Below are 16,979 nucleotides of genomic sequence, written 5' to 3'. Positions count from 1 at the left end.
CCCACCTCATAGATAACCAACAACCCCCTTGTGGCAAAGTTTGCAGCTCCAGGATTTATCTATTCCACCACCACAGGCCCCCGCCCCCAGCCATCCCATCCAGAATGCCAAAGAAGAACAGATTGTTCTACTTAGGGTTAGTGGGTGATTGGAAATATAAGATATAAGAGATTGTAAGATATCAATACTGAAAGTTTTTTTAATTCCAATGCCATCCATTTAATGTGATTTTTTGACTTTCACATTTGAAATGTTTAATTTAACCACTTTATACTGAGTATTAATAGATCTTTGATAAAAGTAAAACAATGCGACATTTGGATTAACAGTCCAATGACACCATCATCACTTGACTAATAGTTACCTCCCACATATATTCTGTGTTTCCTTCTCTGCAGTGCAGACTGGCACTTTTCATTCCAAATCAGCTAATGAATGCCTGCACATTGTTCTTCCCCAATGGCTTCCCCCAACAGCATTGTCTCCTCTCTGCCCCAAAGCAGGCAGGCCCTTCTCCACAATTCCTCCATTTCTCTCTCCTTCACTTCCATAACATTGACACTTAATTTAATAACGTCTATCCCTCCCCCTTCATTCCTGCCTTCACCGACACTGAGACGAGAATACATTGCGTTACAGATACCAGGAATTGAATAGAAAGGTCCAAGTCTGCACGTAAATGCGGACGCAATACGCAGCGTGACGTATGACGCCACCAAAACTTGTGGCCAGAGCGTGACGTATGACGCCACCGAGACTTGTGGCCAGAGCGTGATGTGCGACGCAGAGGCGGCTTGCCAGCCAGAGCGTAACGTATGTCGCAAAGGCGGCCTGCCGGTGCGGGGAGCATGTCGAGTGATTTCTACCTGCGGTATTATGTGGGGCACAAGGGCAAGTTTGGCCATGAGTTCCTAGAGTTCGAGTTCAGGCCGGACGGTGAGTTTTGACTGGAATGCCTGAAGCGGCTGTCAATCTGGAGCCCGGGAAATCGGGCGGAAGCCGGGCCCAGACTCCTGGGCCTCACGCTGCTGCACGTCTCTAAGTCAATGTGCTGCAGTCGCCTTCCCTGACTGTAAAACAATACACCCCTTACAACTCCTCGCACACAACTTTCTCATAAACGGGCATTTCAGGGTTTATAAAGCTCAAAATTTCTGGGGTCTATAAAACAGCATCAATATCCTGAGGCACTCTGCTGTGTTTGCTCCTGAGTATGAATTCCTTGGCAGTGATGGGCTGAGGATGTGAAACGCAGTAGAATCAGAGAATCCCTACAGTGCAGAATGAGGCCCATCGAGTTGCACCGACCCTTGGGAAGAGCACCCTGCCCAAGCCTTGACCCTAACCCATTAACGGTGGCATAAGTGGCTTCACACCGCCAGGGTCCCAGGTTCGATTCCCTGCTGGATCACTGTGTAGAGTCTGCAGGTTCAACCTGTGTCTCCATGGGTTTCCTCCAGGTGCTCAAGTTTCCTCCCCCGGTCCAAAGATGTGCAGGTTAGGTGTATTGGCCATGCTAAATTGCCCTTAGTGTCCAAAAAGGTTAGGAGGGGTTATTGGGTTGGGGGGATAGGGTGGAAGTGAGGGCTTAAGTGGGTCGGTGCAGACTCGTTAGGCCAAACGGCCTCCTTCTGCACTGTATGATCTATGTTACCCCCACCTAACCTTTGGACACTAAGGGGCAATTTAGCATAACCAATCCACCTAACCTGCACATCTTTAGACTGTGGGAGGAAACTGGAGCACCTGGAGGAAACCCATGCACACATGGGGAGAAAGTGAAAACTTCACACAGTCAGCCGAGGCTGGAATTGAACCCAGGTTCTCTGAGTTGTGAGGCAACAGTGCTAACCAATGTGCCAGCGTGCTGCACCTTATTGTGTTTGTATTCCCAGCTGGCAGTTTTTTTATGATGATCTTTATTGTCACAAGTAGACTTACATTAACGCTGCAATGAAGTTACCGTAATAAGTAAATAACCGGAAACCGGAGCACCCGGAGGAAACCCACGCAGACACGGCGAATGTGCAGACGGTGACCCAACCTGGGAATTGAACCTGGGACCCTGGTGCTGTGAAGCAACAGTGCTAACCACTGTGTTACCGTGCCACCCGTTTACATGGAGCTTACTGCACAGGAACAGGCCATTTGGTTCACCTCATCTTTGCTGGTGTTTATGTTGCACAGAAGCTGTCTGTGCGGAGTGTGCATGTTCTCCCCTTGTCTGCGTGGGCTTTCTCCGGGTGCTCCAGTTTCCTCCCGCAAGGCTTGCTGTTAGGTAATTTGAACATTCTGAAATCTCCCTCCCGTGTACCCGAGCAGGTGCCGGGATGTGACGACTAGAAGCTTTTCACGATGGCTTTTTTGCAGTGTTAATGTAAGCCTACTTGCGACAATTGAGATTAGGTAAGAAAAGCCTCCTCCCACCCATTTTCTTCAGATTCTTTTTTCCTCATGTGTTTACCAAATTCTCTGAATGTGTCTACTAGAATCATAGAGTGGTTACATTACAGGACATAAAGAGGCCATTCAGCACATTGTCCCTATCCGTTTTCTGCAATAATAACATAGTCTCACTCTCCCGCCTTTTGCCTGTAGCCGTCTAAAATCTTTTCTCTTCCAATAATTATCCAGTTTCCTTTTAAAAACGTCAATTGAACCTGTCTGCACCATACTGAGGCAGCAAATTCCAGATCCAAACCACTTGTTGCATAAAGATGTTTTTTCCTCATGTTGCATTTGGTTCTTTTGTTAATCACCTTGGTGTTCTCAACCTTCTGCTGATGGGAACAGTTCCTCCCCGATTCCTCTATCCGAACCCCTCATGATTTTGAACAAGTAAAACAAATCTTCTCCCAACCTTTTCTTAGAGTCATAACAGAAAGAGGAGCCCATCGTGTCTGCACTGGCCATCAAGCACCTATCTACTCTAATCCCATTTTTCAGCACTTTGCCTGTAGCCTTACATGTTGTGGCGTTTCAAGTGCTGATCTAAGTATTCTTAACTGTGAGGGTTCCCGCCTCTACCACTCTTTCCGGCAGTGACTCCCAGATTCCAACCACCCTCTTGGTAAAAAGGCTTTTCCTCACATCCCCTCTACACCTCTTGCCCCTTATCTTAAATCTATGCTCCCTGGTTATTGACCCTTCAGTAAGGGGAAAAGCTCTCGCCTATCCACCATATCTGTGCCCCTCATAATCCTATACCCCTCAGTCTGGTTCCCCTTCAGCCTTCTCTGCTCGAAGGAAAACAATCCCAGCCTATCCAGTCTTTCTTGAGAGCTGAAAAACTCTAGCCCAGGCAACATCCTGGTGAATCTCCTCTGCACGGAGAATAGCCCAAGTTTTGCTGATCTAGCTACATACCTGACATCTCCCATCCTCTGAACCATTCTCAAATCGTATCTGCACCCTTCCTAAAATCTTCACATCCTTTCCATTGAGGTTGAACATGGGTTTTATGAAGGAATAATAATCACTTATTGTCACAAGTAGGCTTCAATTAAGTTATTGTGAAAAGCCCCTGGTCGCCACATTCCGCCGCCTGTTCGGGGGGGCTGGTACTGGAATTGAACCCAGGCTGCTGGCCTTGTTCTGGATAACAAGCCAGCTGTTTAGCCCACTGTGCTAAATCTGCCCCCACTCACACAACTAACTTGCTTTTGTACTCTATCCCTTTTTAGAAAACCCAGGATTCATTATAATTTATTAACTGATTTTTCAACATACCCTGCCACCTTCAACAATTTATGCACATATACACCCAGGTCCCTCAGCCCCTGCATTCCCTTTCAAATTGTATCTTATTTTATGTCACTCCTCATTCTGCAGACTAAAATGTATAATTTCACACTTCTCTACATTAAATTGCACCGCCATATGTCCACTCAGCCCACCAGCATGTCTATGTTCCTTTGGAGTCTTATTTAATTCTCCCCACAGTTCGCAATACTTCCAAGTTTTGCATGATCTGCAAATTTTGTAATTGTGCAATGTACACCCAAGTCTAGGTTAATAACATAAATCAAGAAAAGCCATTTTCTCTCAATCATTACTCTCTTTACTGACACTCAGCTAACTTCATAACCATGGTGCCATTGTATCTTTTATGCCATGGGCTTCAACTTTGCTTGAAAGCCTGTTATGAGGCACTTTATCAAATGTCTTTTGGAAGTCCCTGTACACCACATCAACCATATTAACCTCATCTATGTACTCTTTTCGTTACCGCCTTAAAAAACTCCTTGCCTTTACAAATCTGTGCTGACTTTTCTTAATTAACCCATATATGTCCAAGTGACTATTAATTTTGCCTCAGCTACTCTCTGGGGTAGCGAGTTTGATGTTCTAACCAATCTCTGGGTGAAGGCATTTCTTCTGAATTCACTATTTGATTTATTAATGGTTAGTGTCTTCTTTTTTTTTGTTTTTCCTAAGAGCGAAAAACATTTCCTCTTGTTACTCTCACTCATTGTATCAAGGCTCCATCTGTTCTGTACATCTTTTGCAAGCCCTTGTTTAGTTCCTGGTCTGGTAGTGCCATGATTTTAAAATTCTCATCCCTCTTTTCAATTCTCTCCATTGGTCTATTTTTCCCCAACTCTGTGACCGCAAGTCCTACAACCTTACAGGATCTTAGTGATTCTCTGATACTGAAATGAAAATGAAATGAAATAAAAATCGCTTATTGTCACAAGTAGGCTTCAAATGAAGTTACTGTGAAAAGCCCCTAGTCACCACATTCCGGTGCCTGTTCGGCGGGCTGGTACAGGAATTGAACCGTGCTGTTGGTCTGCTTTCAAAGCCAGCGATTTAGCCCTGTGCTAAACCAGCCCCGGCTTCTTGTGCTCCCTGATTTTTATTGTTGTTTCACTGGTGGCCGTCATTCAGCTACCAAGGTCCTAAGATCTGGAATTCCCTCCCTAAATGTCTCGGCCTCTAGTTTTCTCTCCTCCTTTCAGACGCTCCTTAAAATCTTCCTTTTTGAGCAGATATTTGATCACCTGTCGTTTATAGCTCTTTGTGTGATGAGGTGTCAAATTTTGTTAACACTCCTGTAAAGTGCCTTGGGATGCTTTATGTCAAGGACACCACATATTTGCAAGTTGTCATTTTGCTAGCATGGGGTTCATTTGTATGTATATATACATAGCTGTTATATATAGTCCTACCTGAATAAAATGTATATAGAACAAGATCTAATGATATTCATGCATACCTTTCTTGCATGCAAACTTAACTCTGAAGGACGTAATTACAACATCCCTCCAACCCAACGACTCAGCAACAGAGCCAATCCAGAAGAAATGAATGCACTCTTCTGTCCTCCCTGTAAATGTATGCTACTTGTAGGTCTAGAAAGCATTACCAGTAATATATAACTTTTTAATGTGCTACAATATCACTTCTGTTTGGAAAACATGAAACATAGCTGCAGGGAAAATTGGTATAAGATGTTGCAGTTGTTCCCTTATCCAAATGAGTTGCCATATTAATAATGTATAAATCTAACAAATAAGTTATTGATTGGAACAAAAAAACACCTAATGATTGTGTCCCATTCACATAGGTTCTAAATATCATCCATTTCTCCACAGCGAATGATGATGGAGCCCTGGTGAGATGACTCCTGTAAGAAGTTTTGAATTGAAACTTTTGAGGAAACCATGGCGAAACTTGAAACAAACATAACTATCGTCAAATTAATTAACGATGCAAACAAATTATATAGACTTTCTCTTTTTTAAATTTAATTTAAAGTACCCAATTCATTTTTTTCTAATTAAAGGGAAATTTAGTGTGGCCAATCCACCCACCCTGCGCATCGTTGGCTCGTGGGGGTGAGACCCACGTAGACATGGGGAGAATGTGCAAACTCCACACGGACAGTGGCCTGGGGCCACTGCACCATGTGCCGCCCCTTATATTAACTTTCTAATGATGCCATCAAAAAGTTGTCAAATGTTAGAAATATCGTAGGAGATTATATGGTATAACAATTTGTCATTGTCTGTTCAGAGTTAAAACTAGTGTTTGATTTTGGGAGAGCTTATTTTGAGAGGTATTCATTTATTGCTCCTCTGCATTCTTTTTTAATCTATGTCATGTATGTAAATCAGCTGTAAACCATAATTTAGATTACCAATACTTTGTTTAATGGTCAGTGCACCCACAAAAATAGAGCATGGGGATTTACTTACAGTATCTTAATTTATGACCTTGCTTACCCAAAATCACCTGGATAATAGGTTTGTAATCAGGCCTTCACATTGTTGAGCAATCCTGTAATGTAGCTCCTTTATCAGAAAATGAGGGTGGGTTGGTGCTGGACGTTAGAAATTGTTGCACTGGAATCTTAGTGGTGTTTTTATGATTTTACAGTATGCTACTCATCAGATCACCTAAGATAGTAAGTAGCTGAGTCCTGAAGACCAGGAGATCCCAACCTCCAGATTTTCTGTCCACAGCTTTTAAAGCTATAGCATCTTCCATCAACAGGATCTAATCTTCTTCATTATTTATTTTTTACATAGAATTTTGTAATGTCTGAAAGGATGCATGACATAATTGCTTGATTATCTGATTTCCTGGTTTTGGCTGTGTGACTAAGCAGACAACAAATTGTTCTAGTCTTCAATGCCCTTGAGTTAGGGAGGATGGGAGAGTCAACATTCCTGTTTTCAGTTGTATTTAGATACCCCTGTAGTAAAGTGCATTTGTGTGCATCTGATGGCACAGGTTTGGCTGTGATGACTATGGTCAAATAGTTTGCAGACATTCACTGTGCTGGTTTACATGTGAAAGATGTCGCCTTGAGATGGATGGGTGACGATCAACTGTGGAACATAAACCAACGAGGAGCGAACATCTTCTGGCAAGGCCAGAAAAAAAAATAACCAAAGCGGTAGGGGAATGGATTGGAATTTCATGAATTCATAGCTTTCAAGGCTAAGTGTGTCAAAGATTTTCACTTTTCTGCTGAAGGAACTACATACGTCAAGTTTCACCTTTAAAATAAACCCATCACTGATTCAACAGTACCTAACAGTGGAATATCTATTTTCAGCATTGGTAGTCTGTTTTAAATACGGGGCTGAATGTTATGGGCATCAGCGAAAGAGAAAAACTATCAGGCAGTCACAAGCGAATAGGTAACTGGTGTTATATTCAATGCCTTTAGCCAATGATACAAATCAAACTTGTTTCTCATTTGATTGACAGGTAAACTCAGATATGCAAATAACAGCAATTACAAAAATGACGTAATGATTAGGAAGGAGGTAAGCATGCTTGAAACTTCATCTTTATGTTGTGAGTTGGAGAAAATGCAATTAATTTTGAAGGTTGAATTCATAAAATGGCTTCTGATCTGAGATTGGATTTCATTTAAGCCCATCCTGTTTTGTAATTTATGCAGTTTTATATTTTCTTGTGAAATACCAGTTAGTGATTGTATGATTGTTATAGGCATATGTCCATAAAAGTGTTATGGAAGAGCTAAAGAGAATCATAGAAGACAGTGAAATCACAAAAGAAGATGATGCTTTGTGGCCCCCACCAGACCGAGTAGGGCGACAGGTCAGTATTTTACTCTTTATTCCTTGTAAACTAAAAAGAAGCATGCGTATCATAGAATGTTGTTTCAGATAAACAATGCTTCACTTGGCAATGAATCTTGAGCTCACCAGAAAACACGACGGTAGATTCCAATCAACTAACGCTGAAGGTATCATGGTCATGGTCCCAGTTGATGCTCTAACTGGACGGGAAGATCACAGAATGGAACCCTGGCTCAAAAGACTTTTTTCTTATAAAACGTGGAGGAACAGAGCCACAGAACCTCTAATTAGTTTCAGCAACAAGACAAAAGTCATGGAAAAATTGTATTAAAATACAATACTCCTTTACTCCCCTTTATCTTAACAAATACACAGATTTAAAGATTAACATGGATTACAAAGTACATCTAAGCTACAATGATCTTGTTAACACAAATTTCCATTTTAAGCGCACAAAGTTACTGTGGTCAAGTGCACTCCGCTTTGAACCCCAAGTTAGTGTCTGTGGATATCTTCTCCCAGATAACGATCACATGAGATTTTCCAAGCTCCACTTGCAAAAACACGCTTTTAAATCTTCTCTCATAATAATGCTTTCCCGTAGCAGTTTAATTCTGTAATCCAGTCCAGGTTTTACAGTGACTCAACTTGAGCTTCTGCTCCAGCGAACCCAGTCCAGGATTTTACACCAACCCCTTTAGGATTTCTTTGTCTTGAATGCTTTCACTCTTGATTCCCAGACTGTATTAAAATGGCATCAGATGTTTGATTTACCTTCGAATGCTGCTGTCCCACTTTAAATCTGGTTGTTGCAATTGTTTCTTTAACCGAGAACACTTTGTTTACTGTGAACACTTTGTTTACTCTTCCTGAATATACCTTGATCTCTGTTCACTTATCTCCAGTCGTCTTACACATTATTTCTGTCTCAATTCCCTGGTTATCTAGACTAAAGGAAGCCTGCCTCTTTGCAGCTCCCATCCTGTCCGGTCTTTCTCCTGGAAAAGTTGAGAGATGTTCATTCCCCGAGGCCCTGTCTCCAACTGCCCATAAATTCAACTAAAATTTAAAAGCTTTTTAAATCGTTAAAAGGGCCTCCAGTTGCTAAGCAACCTCTTCTATTTATTTTTCACGCCATAACCCCCTCCAAGCACAATAGAATCACAGTTGGAATTGAAACCAACTCCCTCACATTCAAACACCTTTGTCCAATATGAATGTAACTACAGGTTTTACCCTTTCAGGCACAGAATTTTTAAATTAAACTCACTTAAAACTATACCTTATTTCTAATGTTTATCAATATAAATATACATTCCTTAGTTTTCCTAACAATGGATAAAACAGTCTAAATTATACTGTATGTTGAGAGATTTTTTTGAACCATTTTTCTCCTGAAGGCTCTAACCTACATTTGCATACACTCCAAGGGGACCTTTGTGCCCTTTTTTGTTAGACCTACGAATGTTGTAACTGTGTAGAAATTGGTGACTAGCTGTGAATGTGGTTATGCCAACACTGCTTTAACAAAATATATTACATTTTATGGAAAATGCCTAGCATGCACATTGCTATTAAATGTATTTTACCTGTATATTTATGCAATGTGTATTGCGATTCAGTGTGAAATTTTACAGTATTTCTCTTAATCAAAGTTTGAAATTCTAGCATGAATTTATGAGACACGGCACATATTAATGTCGCTTTTGGCAAGCAGTTCTTTAACTTCAGAGTGATTGCTGAGTACCTTGACTCACAATTTAATTTTACCAACACAAAAAGATTATAGTACACGTACATTCACCATGCAAAATTAAGCATTGAGATTACATTCCCAATGATGATTGTCTATTAATCATTTTATTTACCGAGTAGATTTGGATTTGTTTATTGTCACGTGTACCGAGGTACAGTGAAAAGTATTTTTCTGCAAGCAGCTTAAACAGATCATTTAGTACATGAAATAAATAGATAAACGGGCAACACAAGGTCCATAATGCAAATACATAGATACCGGCATCAGGTGAAGCATACAGGAGTGTAGTATTAATCAGGTCAGTTCATGAGAGGATCGTTTAGGTGTCTGGTACCAAGGGGAAGAAGCTGTTTTTCAATCTGTTTGTGCGTGTTCTCAGACTTTTGTATCTCCTGCCCGATGGAAGAAGTTGGAAGAGTGCGTAAGCCGAGTGGGAGGGGTATTTGATTATGCTGCCCGCTTTCCCAGGCAGCGGGAGGTGTAGATAGAGTCAATGGATGGGAGGCAGGTTTGTGTGATGGATTGTGCTGTGTTCACGACTCTTTGAAGGTTCTTGCGGTCTTGGGCCGAGCAGTTGCCATACCAGGCTATGATGCAGCCAGATAGGATGCTTTCTATGGTGCAGCTGTAAAAGTTGGTAAGAGTCGGTTTGTTGATGCTGAATTTCCTTAGTTTCCTGAGGAAGTATAGGCACTGTTGTGCTTTCTTGGTGGTAGCGTCGACGTGGGTGGACCAGGACAGATTTCTGATGATTTGCACTCCTCTGAATTTGAAGCTGTTAACCATCTCCACCTCGGCTCCATTGATGCTGACAGGGGTGTATACAGTACTCTGCTTCCTGAAGTCAATGACCAGCTCTTTAGTTTTGCTGGCATTGAGGGATAGATTGTTGTCGTTGCACCACTCCACTAGGTTTTCTATCTCCCTCCTAAATTCTGACTCATCATCTGACCCACTATGGTTGTGTTGTCAGCAAACTTGTAGATGGAGTTGGGTTGCAAATTTTCCACAATAGCTAATGCCTATTATGACATGCATTAGCTGTATTTCAGTGGTGAAACTCACCTCTTAAGTCAGCAGATTGACGGTTCATGTTCCTCTCTAGAGACAAGAACAAGATCTAGACTGACACTCCGGTACAGTACTAAGACGGGCTGCGCTGCCTGAGGTGCCATTTTTTGAATGTAAAAGATCCCATGGCACGATTTTTTGCTTCCTGTCTTAATGTTTATCTTTCAATCAACGTTGTTTTTGAAAAGAAAAATCTGGCTATTTGTTGGCCCTTGTTGTACACAATTCACTGTCATGTTTCCTACATTACAACAGTGGCTACACTTAGAAAACAAAGAGTATTTTTTCACAAAGCACTTTCGACCATCCTAAAGTGTGAAAGTAGTTATATAAATGCAAGTCTTCCTTTATTGACAGCGTTGTGTTAAACACTTAAGAAGTGCCTATTCTCCAAGGATCTATTATTGGCTTCCTGCTTTTCCACATCTTCATGCTGGGTTTCGACAATATGATCTGTAGACATAGGATCACATTCTATACTCGAGAACCAGCTTGAGCTCTCTTCCACTTCTCTGAACTTCCATATGTTATCCAGTTGCATAGTTAGTAGCTGCAGGGGCCCTGTCATGGCCAGATAATTTTATTTGTTTTTAGAAATTCTGGTTGAGGGCTTAATGTAGGTCAGGATGCTGGAAGAGTTCTTCCACCTCTCTTTGAATTGTGCCGTGGGATCTTTTACATCTGCCTGAGAGGGAACACAGGTCCTCAGTTTAATGTCTCATTTGAGAGATGATGTGTTCAACAATCAGCACTCCCTCGGCAGTGCACTGAAGGATCAGTCTAGATTACATACTTGGGATTTTTGGAGGTGGACTTGTTTTCAAGACATTTTGATTCAAAACCAAGAGTACCACCACTGAACTTTGGCTAATACCTATAGCAGTTATTAAGTCAGGTGCTGTAAAGTTATTGATGATTAATTGTGATGGGGTTAACGCTGAACTTTTGTAAAAATATGCAATCAATCATCAGAAAATGTCAGTACAGAATGTTTGAAGAAATTTATATTTTGTGCAGTATGCTTGATCGTGGAACCTCCTTAAGTATGCAGATAATCATCCTCTTCATATTTTGTTTACAATAGGAGCTGGAGATTGTAATAGGAGATGAACATATTTCGTTTACAACATCTAAGATTGGGTCTCTAATTGATGTAAATCAATCAAAGTAAGTATAACTTTGGTAAAAGTGTAAAAACCACAAAAATAAATCAGCTCTGGAGGACAATAGATTGCCCTAATGATTTTTTAAAAAGTTTTATATTAATCGCCAAATGCTTATAAAAATAAATTGCCTATACCTATTGCCCATTGTGCCAGCATGCTCATGCCCCACCAAACTTATTTCCTATCTTGACTCCTCTGGTCCATTCCCTCCCCACCTACATCTGGGATTCCTTTGATGCCCTATGTCATTGTGACAGCTTCCAGTTCGCGGGCCCTAACCGCATCCTATTCACCATGGATGTGCAATCTCTTTACACCTCCATCCCACACCAGGATGGCATGAGAGCTCTCGCTTCTTTCTTGAAAAGAGGCTTGGACAATTCCCATCCACCACCATTCTCCTCCGCCTGGCTGAAATCGTCTTTTATGGCGTATTTGGAACATTCCTTGTTCCAGGCCTACCCGTGTCCCCTTCCACAACCCCTTTACCGGTACATTGATGACCATTTTGGTGCCGCTTCATGCTCTCGTCCGGACTTGGAAAAATTCATCAACTTCGCTTCCAGTTTCCACCCCTCCATCACTTTCACCTGGTCCATCTCAGACACTTCCCTTCCCTTCCTTAATATTTCTGTCTCCATTTCCGGCAATAGACTATCTGCTAATATCCACTACAAGCCACTGACTCCCACAGCTATTTGACCACAGCTCTTCGCACCCGACACCCTGTAAGGACTCCATCCCTTTCTCTCAGCTCCTTCGCCTCCGTCGCATTTGTTCCAATAATGCCACTTTCCAAAATATTGCTTCGAAAATGTGTTCCTTCTTCCTCGACTGTGATTTCCCACCTACAGTTGTTGGCAGGACCCTCAACAGTGTGCGGTCCATCTCCCGCACCACTACCCTCGCCCCTCCCCTCGCTCCCAGAAAAAGGATAGTGTCCTCGTTCTCAAATTTCATCCCACCAGCCCCTGTATGCAAAGTACAATCCTCTGCCATTTTCGCCAACTCCAGCGTGATGCCACCACATCTTCCCTACACTCCCTCTGTCAGCAATCCGCAGAGACCGTTCCCTCCGAGATAATCTAGTCCACTCCTCCACCATGCCCAAGTCCTCCCATCACCCATGGCATATTCCCATGCAATCACAGAAGATGTAACACCTGTCCCTTTACATCTTCCATGCTTAACATCCCAGGCCCAAAACATTCATTCCAGGTTAAGCCACGTTTCACTTGCACCTCTTTCAATTTGGTCTATTGCATTCGCTGCTCCCAATGTGGTCTCCTCTATATCAGAGAGACCAAACACAGACTGGGTGATCGCTTTGCTGAGCACCTTCAGTCTGTGCGCATTCAGGACCCAGACCTTCTCATTTGCCATTTAAAAAAAAGACCCTGCTCCCATGCCCACTGTCCTTGGCCTGCTGCAATGTTTCAGTGAAGCTCAACGCAAACTGGAGGAACAACATCTCATCTTCCGGCTAGGCACACTAAAGACTTCCGGTCTCAACATCAAATTCAACAACTTCAAATGATTAGTTCTACCCCACCTCGACCCATTTGTGTTCATCCCCTTTCATTTTATTAGTCTTTTACCATTTCTTTCTCTCTTTCTTTATATATATTTAACCCCCCCATCTTATCCACCTTTCCTTACTCTTTCTCCCTTTTGCTTCCCCCACATCTACATCAGTCACAGTTTACCCTATAAGGTTAGTTTCTCTGCTGTTTGGCCTTTCACACCTTTTGTTCTCTCTGGGGACTAACATTAGCACTCTTTCTCCTTCGTTTCTGTGGCTATTAGCACCGTATTTCCCTGTGTTTCTGTGGCTATGACTCATTTTTCATTCTCACCACAATATAAATATTTCCCACTTTCTCTGATTTATAGCTTTGGCAAAGGGTCATCTGGACTCAAAACGTTAGCTCTTTTCTCTCCCTTCAGATGCTGCCAGACCTGCTGAGATTTTCCAGCATTTTCTTTGGTTGCCTATACCTCTGATCAGCCAGTGTGACAATTGGCCTATGCAATTGGTGTCATCCCAAAATGAGTTAGTGTTTCTGGGAGGAAAGGAGTCATAGTCTGAAGGAGCCAAAAATCAAAATGCGATGATTAAAAAGAGAATTATTTAATTCTTTCATGGACTGGGGAAAAGCCAACATTTATTGCCCAGTTCTGAATCTAAAGTTTTGGTGTAACAGAATGGCTTGTTAGGTTATATCAGATGGCTGTTATGTGAACCACATTGTTCTGGATCCCATATAAGCCAGACTGAGTAAGTACAGCAACTTTCATTGCTCAAAGGGTATGAGCAGCACTGCCAACTAGCACAGATTTTCCATATTTCTTACCGAAAATCTGCTTGAATACGGCAGTACGATTTCTTGCGTTGAAATATGCAATCCACTGCAGACCTCTGTCAAATCCAACCTGACACTGCACTGGAAGAGAGTATTTAAGCGAGAGGAGTTTTTTAGGGAGGGAAGAAAACAAATATTAAGAGGCAGCTCCCTGTAAATGGCTGGTTGGCTTTGTGGGATGGGGGGGGGGGGGGGGGGGGGGGTGTGAGGAAAGAGGAGCTGATTGGCAAGCCTCAGAGAATGCATTCCTCCTGAAACGCTTTGATTGGTTTCCTTGGCGACGGCTGCTGGAAGACAGGACTCTGTGCCGAAGCCCCGCCCTCTCTCATCTCCACCTGCACACTATACAGTGCATGCGTGTCATGTGATCCTTTGCGCAGTCTCGCATCGAGGTGCCTGTACATGTATGTAAAAGCTTTGGATTTGCATTTTCCATTTGTGTTTTAGATTTGTGCAATACAGGTGTAAGTAAAGCTGTACTTCAGATCGGTGGGCATTTTCTCTTTGAAATGAAAACACCGATTTTACTACCAAAATATTGATTTTTGGTATCTGGAATACTGATTTCTGTTGGGAAAGGTTGGCAGCTCTGTACGAGTGCAGCAGTTAGGTTTTTAACGGCAATCCAGAAGTTACATGGTCACCAGCACACTTATCTGGATTAAATGTCTCCTGCCATTTGCTTCTGATTTATTAACCATCCATCTTCCCCAACTGAAATATGTAATTATGGTTCCAGAGTATTAGTTAAGGCCTCTGGAATACTAGTCCAGTCAGATAACCACTATCCTACCATATTTTTCTGCAGGGAATCACAATGGCTACAGCACAGAAGAGGGCCATTCCGTCTGCCATGTCTGTACTAGCTCCATGAAGGAGCAATTCACTTTGTGCCAGTCCTTTGCCTTCTCCCTGTAGCCTTACACATTCTTCAGAATCCAATTCCCATATTAATACCTCATTGAACCACCTTCTGCCACACTCTCAGGCAGAGCATTCCTGAACCTAACCACTTGCTGCATGAAAAAGCTTTTCCTCATGTCTTCATTGCTTCTTTTGCTAATTAGCTTAAATCTATACCCGCTGGCTCTCAATTCTTCCACTAATGGAAGCAGTTTCTCCCTGTTTACTCTATCCAGATCCCTGAATAACTCTATCAAATTTCCTCTCAACCTTTTCTCTCCGAGGAAACAGTCGCAACTTCTCCAGCATAACTGAAGCATCTCATCCCTGGAACCATTCTCCTTCTGCGCCCTCTCTAATGTTATATATCTTTCCTGAAGTGTGGCCCCCAGAACTAGACACAGTACTCCAGTGGACAAACCAGTATTTTATATCGGTGTAATGTAACTTCCTTGCTTTTGTACCCTATGCTCATATTTTAAAAACCCTGGATGCTATATGCTTTAACTGCTATTTAAACGGTCCTGCCATGTTGAATGATTTGTGCACATATGCACTCTTGTCCCTCTGCCCTTGCATCCCCTTTAGAAATGAACCCTTTATATTCGTCCATAACGTCCTGGCTCCCCAGCATCGGATTTAGGGGATTCCCCAGTAATGCACTGGAGAATCCCTCTTGTAACTTCCCAGGTAAGGGCTCATGCTGCAATTGTCCAGAAGCGTTAACTTCCCCCGGACAATTGTGCTGGGCTGGATACCATCTGACAAAGTGATTTAAATTGTTATTCGTCTGCCAGTGTTACTTTAACGATTACTCTGAAAGAATTAGAAGAAATAAATCCACTTCTAACGTCAGTATAACTATTTAAATAACCCAGATTGATGGAGTCGTTCTACCCTCCAACCCCAAATCCCATCCACTTGCTTTAGACACTTACTTTATCCTAGACCTATTATTTTCAATCTGACCTTTAAATTCATCTGCTAGTGCCTTACAAAATGGACGTGTCCTCCACTGCAATTCTTTTGGACTCTGATATAGACTGAGCTGCCTAAATCTCACCCGGCCTAAGTCAGGAAGGTCAGGCGAGATGGGCACTGAAGAAATTTGGTGCAGCTAAGTGGGTACTGAGAGGCAATCCGACGCTAATTGCCACTCTGTTATTTCTACCAAAATAATTCACTTCAAATTTCTCTGCATTAAATTTCATCTGCTATTTGTCTGTCTAATCCATCAATTGCCTATGTCCTTTTCGAGTTCAGCACCATTTTCTTCGCAGTTCACAATACTTCCCAAGAGAATGCGGGTGTCAATCCTGCTGACTCACATGCAAAACGATCACTCTGCCATTGGAGCTCATTCCACATGCTCTGTAAATAGAAGTTTGGCTGATTTGTTTTAAACTATTGTAATTTTAATTGCTGTGCATTTTCTAAATGGGAAAAAAATGTTTACATCTAGGGATCCAGAGGGTCTGCGCGTATTCTACTACCTGGTCCAGGACTTGAAATGTCTAGTTTTCAGTCTCATTGGATTGCACTTCAAGATCAAGCCTATCTAAGAGTTTGGTGTTCACACATGGATGATGGAATTGGGCATGGACTGGAATGGGAAGAGATGGGAAGGCTTGAATTGATTTGGACTCAATATGTGTTACAGTAACTTACTTTGTCTCATGTGGATTGTGAATTTCGTAATTTTTTAATGTGAATATATAGCAATTTCACCTTGCTCACAAAATATTGGATTTCCTTTTTATATTAAAATAAATTTCATTGGATAAATTTGTGTGGTTTGTTTGCTGGAATTTATTAATTAAAATTTAACAAAGATATGTGAATGGTATTGCCGTTTCCTAATGTATTCGTGTTATTAAATAATCTTTTGGCTAGATATTTGTAAACAAAAAGTGTAGGTGCAAACTAGCCGTGTTCTAAGATATGGAAAACAAACCGAAATTTACTGCTGAAGCCATATTAAAACTTTGCCGATGCTATCATTTTAATAATTTGAAGGCTTGTTATCTCACAGAAGGCTGGGTCCAAGGGTTTGTTATGAATAACTTGTACCTCACGGGTACTCTGTTCTCTTGTTGCAGCTTCAACACAGAAACTGCTTTCCTATGGCAGGCAGAGGAATTAATCATGGGTCGCTATTTAA

General features: G+C 41.9%; 1 protein-coding gene across 1 annotated transcript; it reads left to right on the top strand.

The window, feature by feature from the left end:
• Nucleotides 1–722: 722 nt before the first annotated feature.
• On the top strand, nt 723–16,607 carry magoh (mago homolog, exon junction complex subunit). Its single transcript, XM_038794382.1, has 5 exons — nt 723–936; nt 7,222–7,280; nt 7,468–7,578; nt 11,471–11,553; nt 16,281–16,607. The coding sequence occupies exons 1-5, from the start codon at nt 816–818 to the stop codon at nt 16,378–16,380; spliced, it is 474 nt and encodes a 157-aa protein (XP_038650310.1). The 5' UTR covers nt 723–815; the 3' UTR covers nt 16,381–16,607.
• The last annotated feature ends 372 nt before the right edge of the window (nt 16,608–16,979 follow it).

Source organism: Scyliorhinus canicula, chromosome 4, assembly GCF_902713615.1.
Source record: "Scyliorhinus canicula chromosome 4, sScyCan1.1, whole genome shotgun sequence".
NCBI classification, from domain to species: domain Eukaryota; kingdom Metazoa; phylum Chordata; class Chondrichthyes; order Carcharhiniformes; family Scyliorhinidae; genus Scyliorhinus; species Scyliorhinus canicula.
Note: the sequence above shows the minus strand (reverse complement) of the source record. Positions and strands in the feature narration are given on the sequence as shown.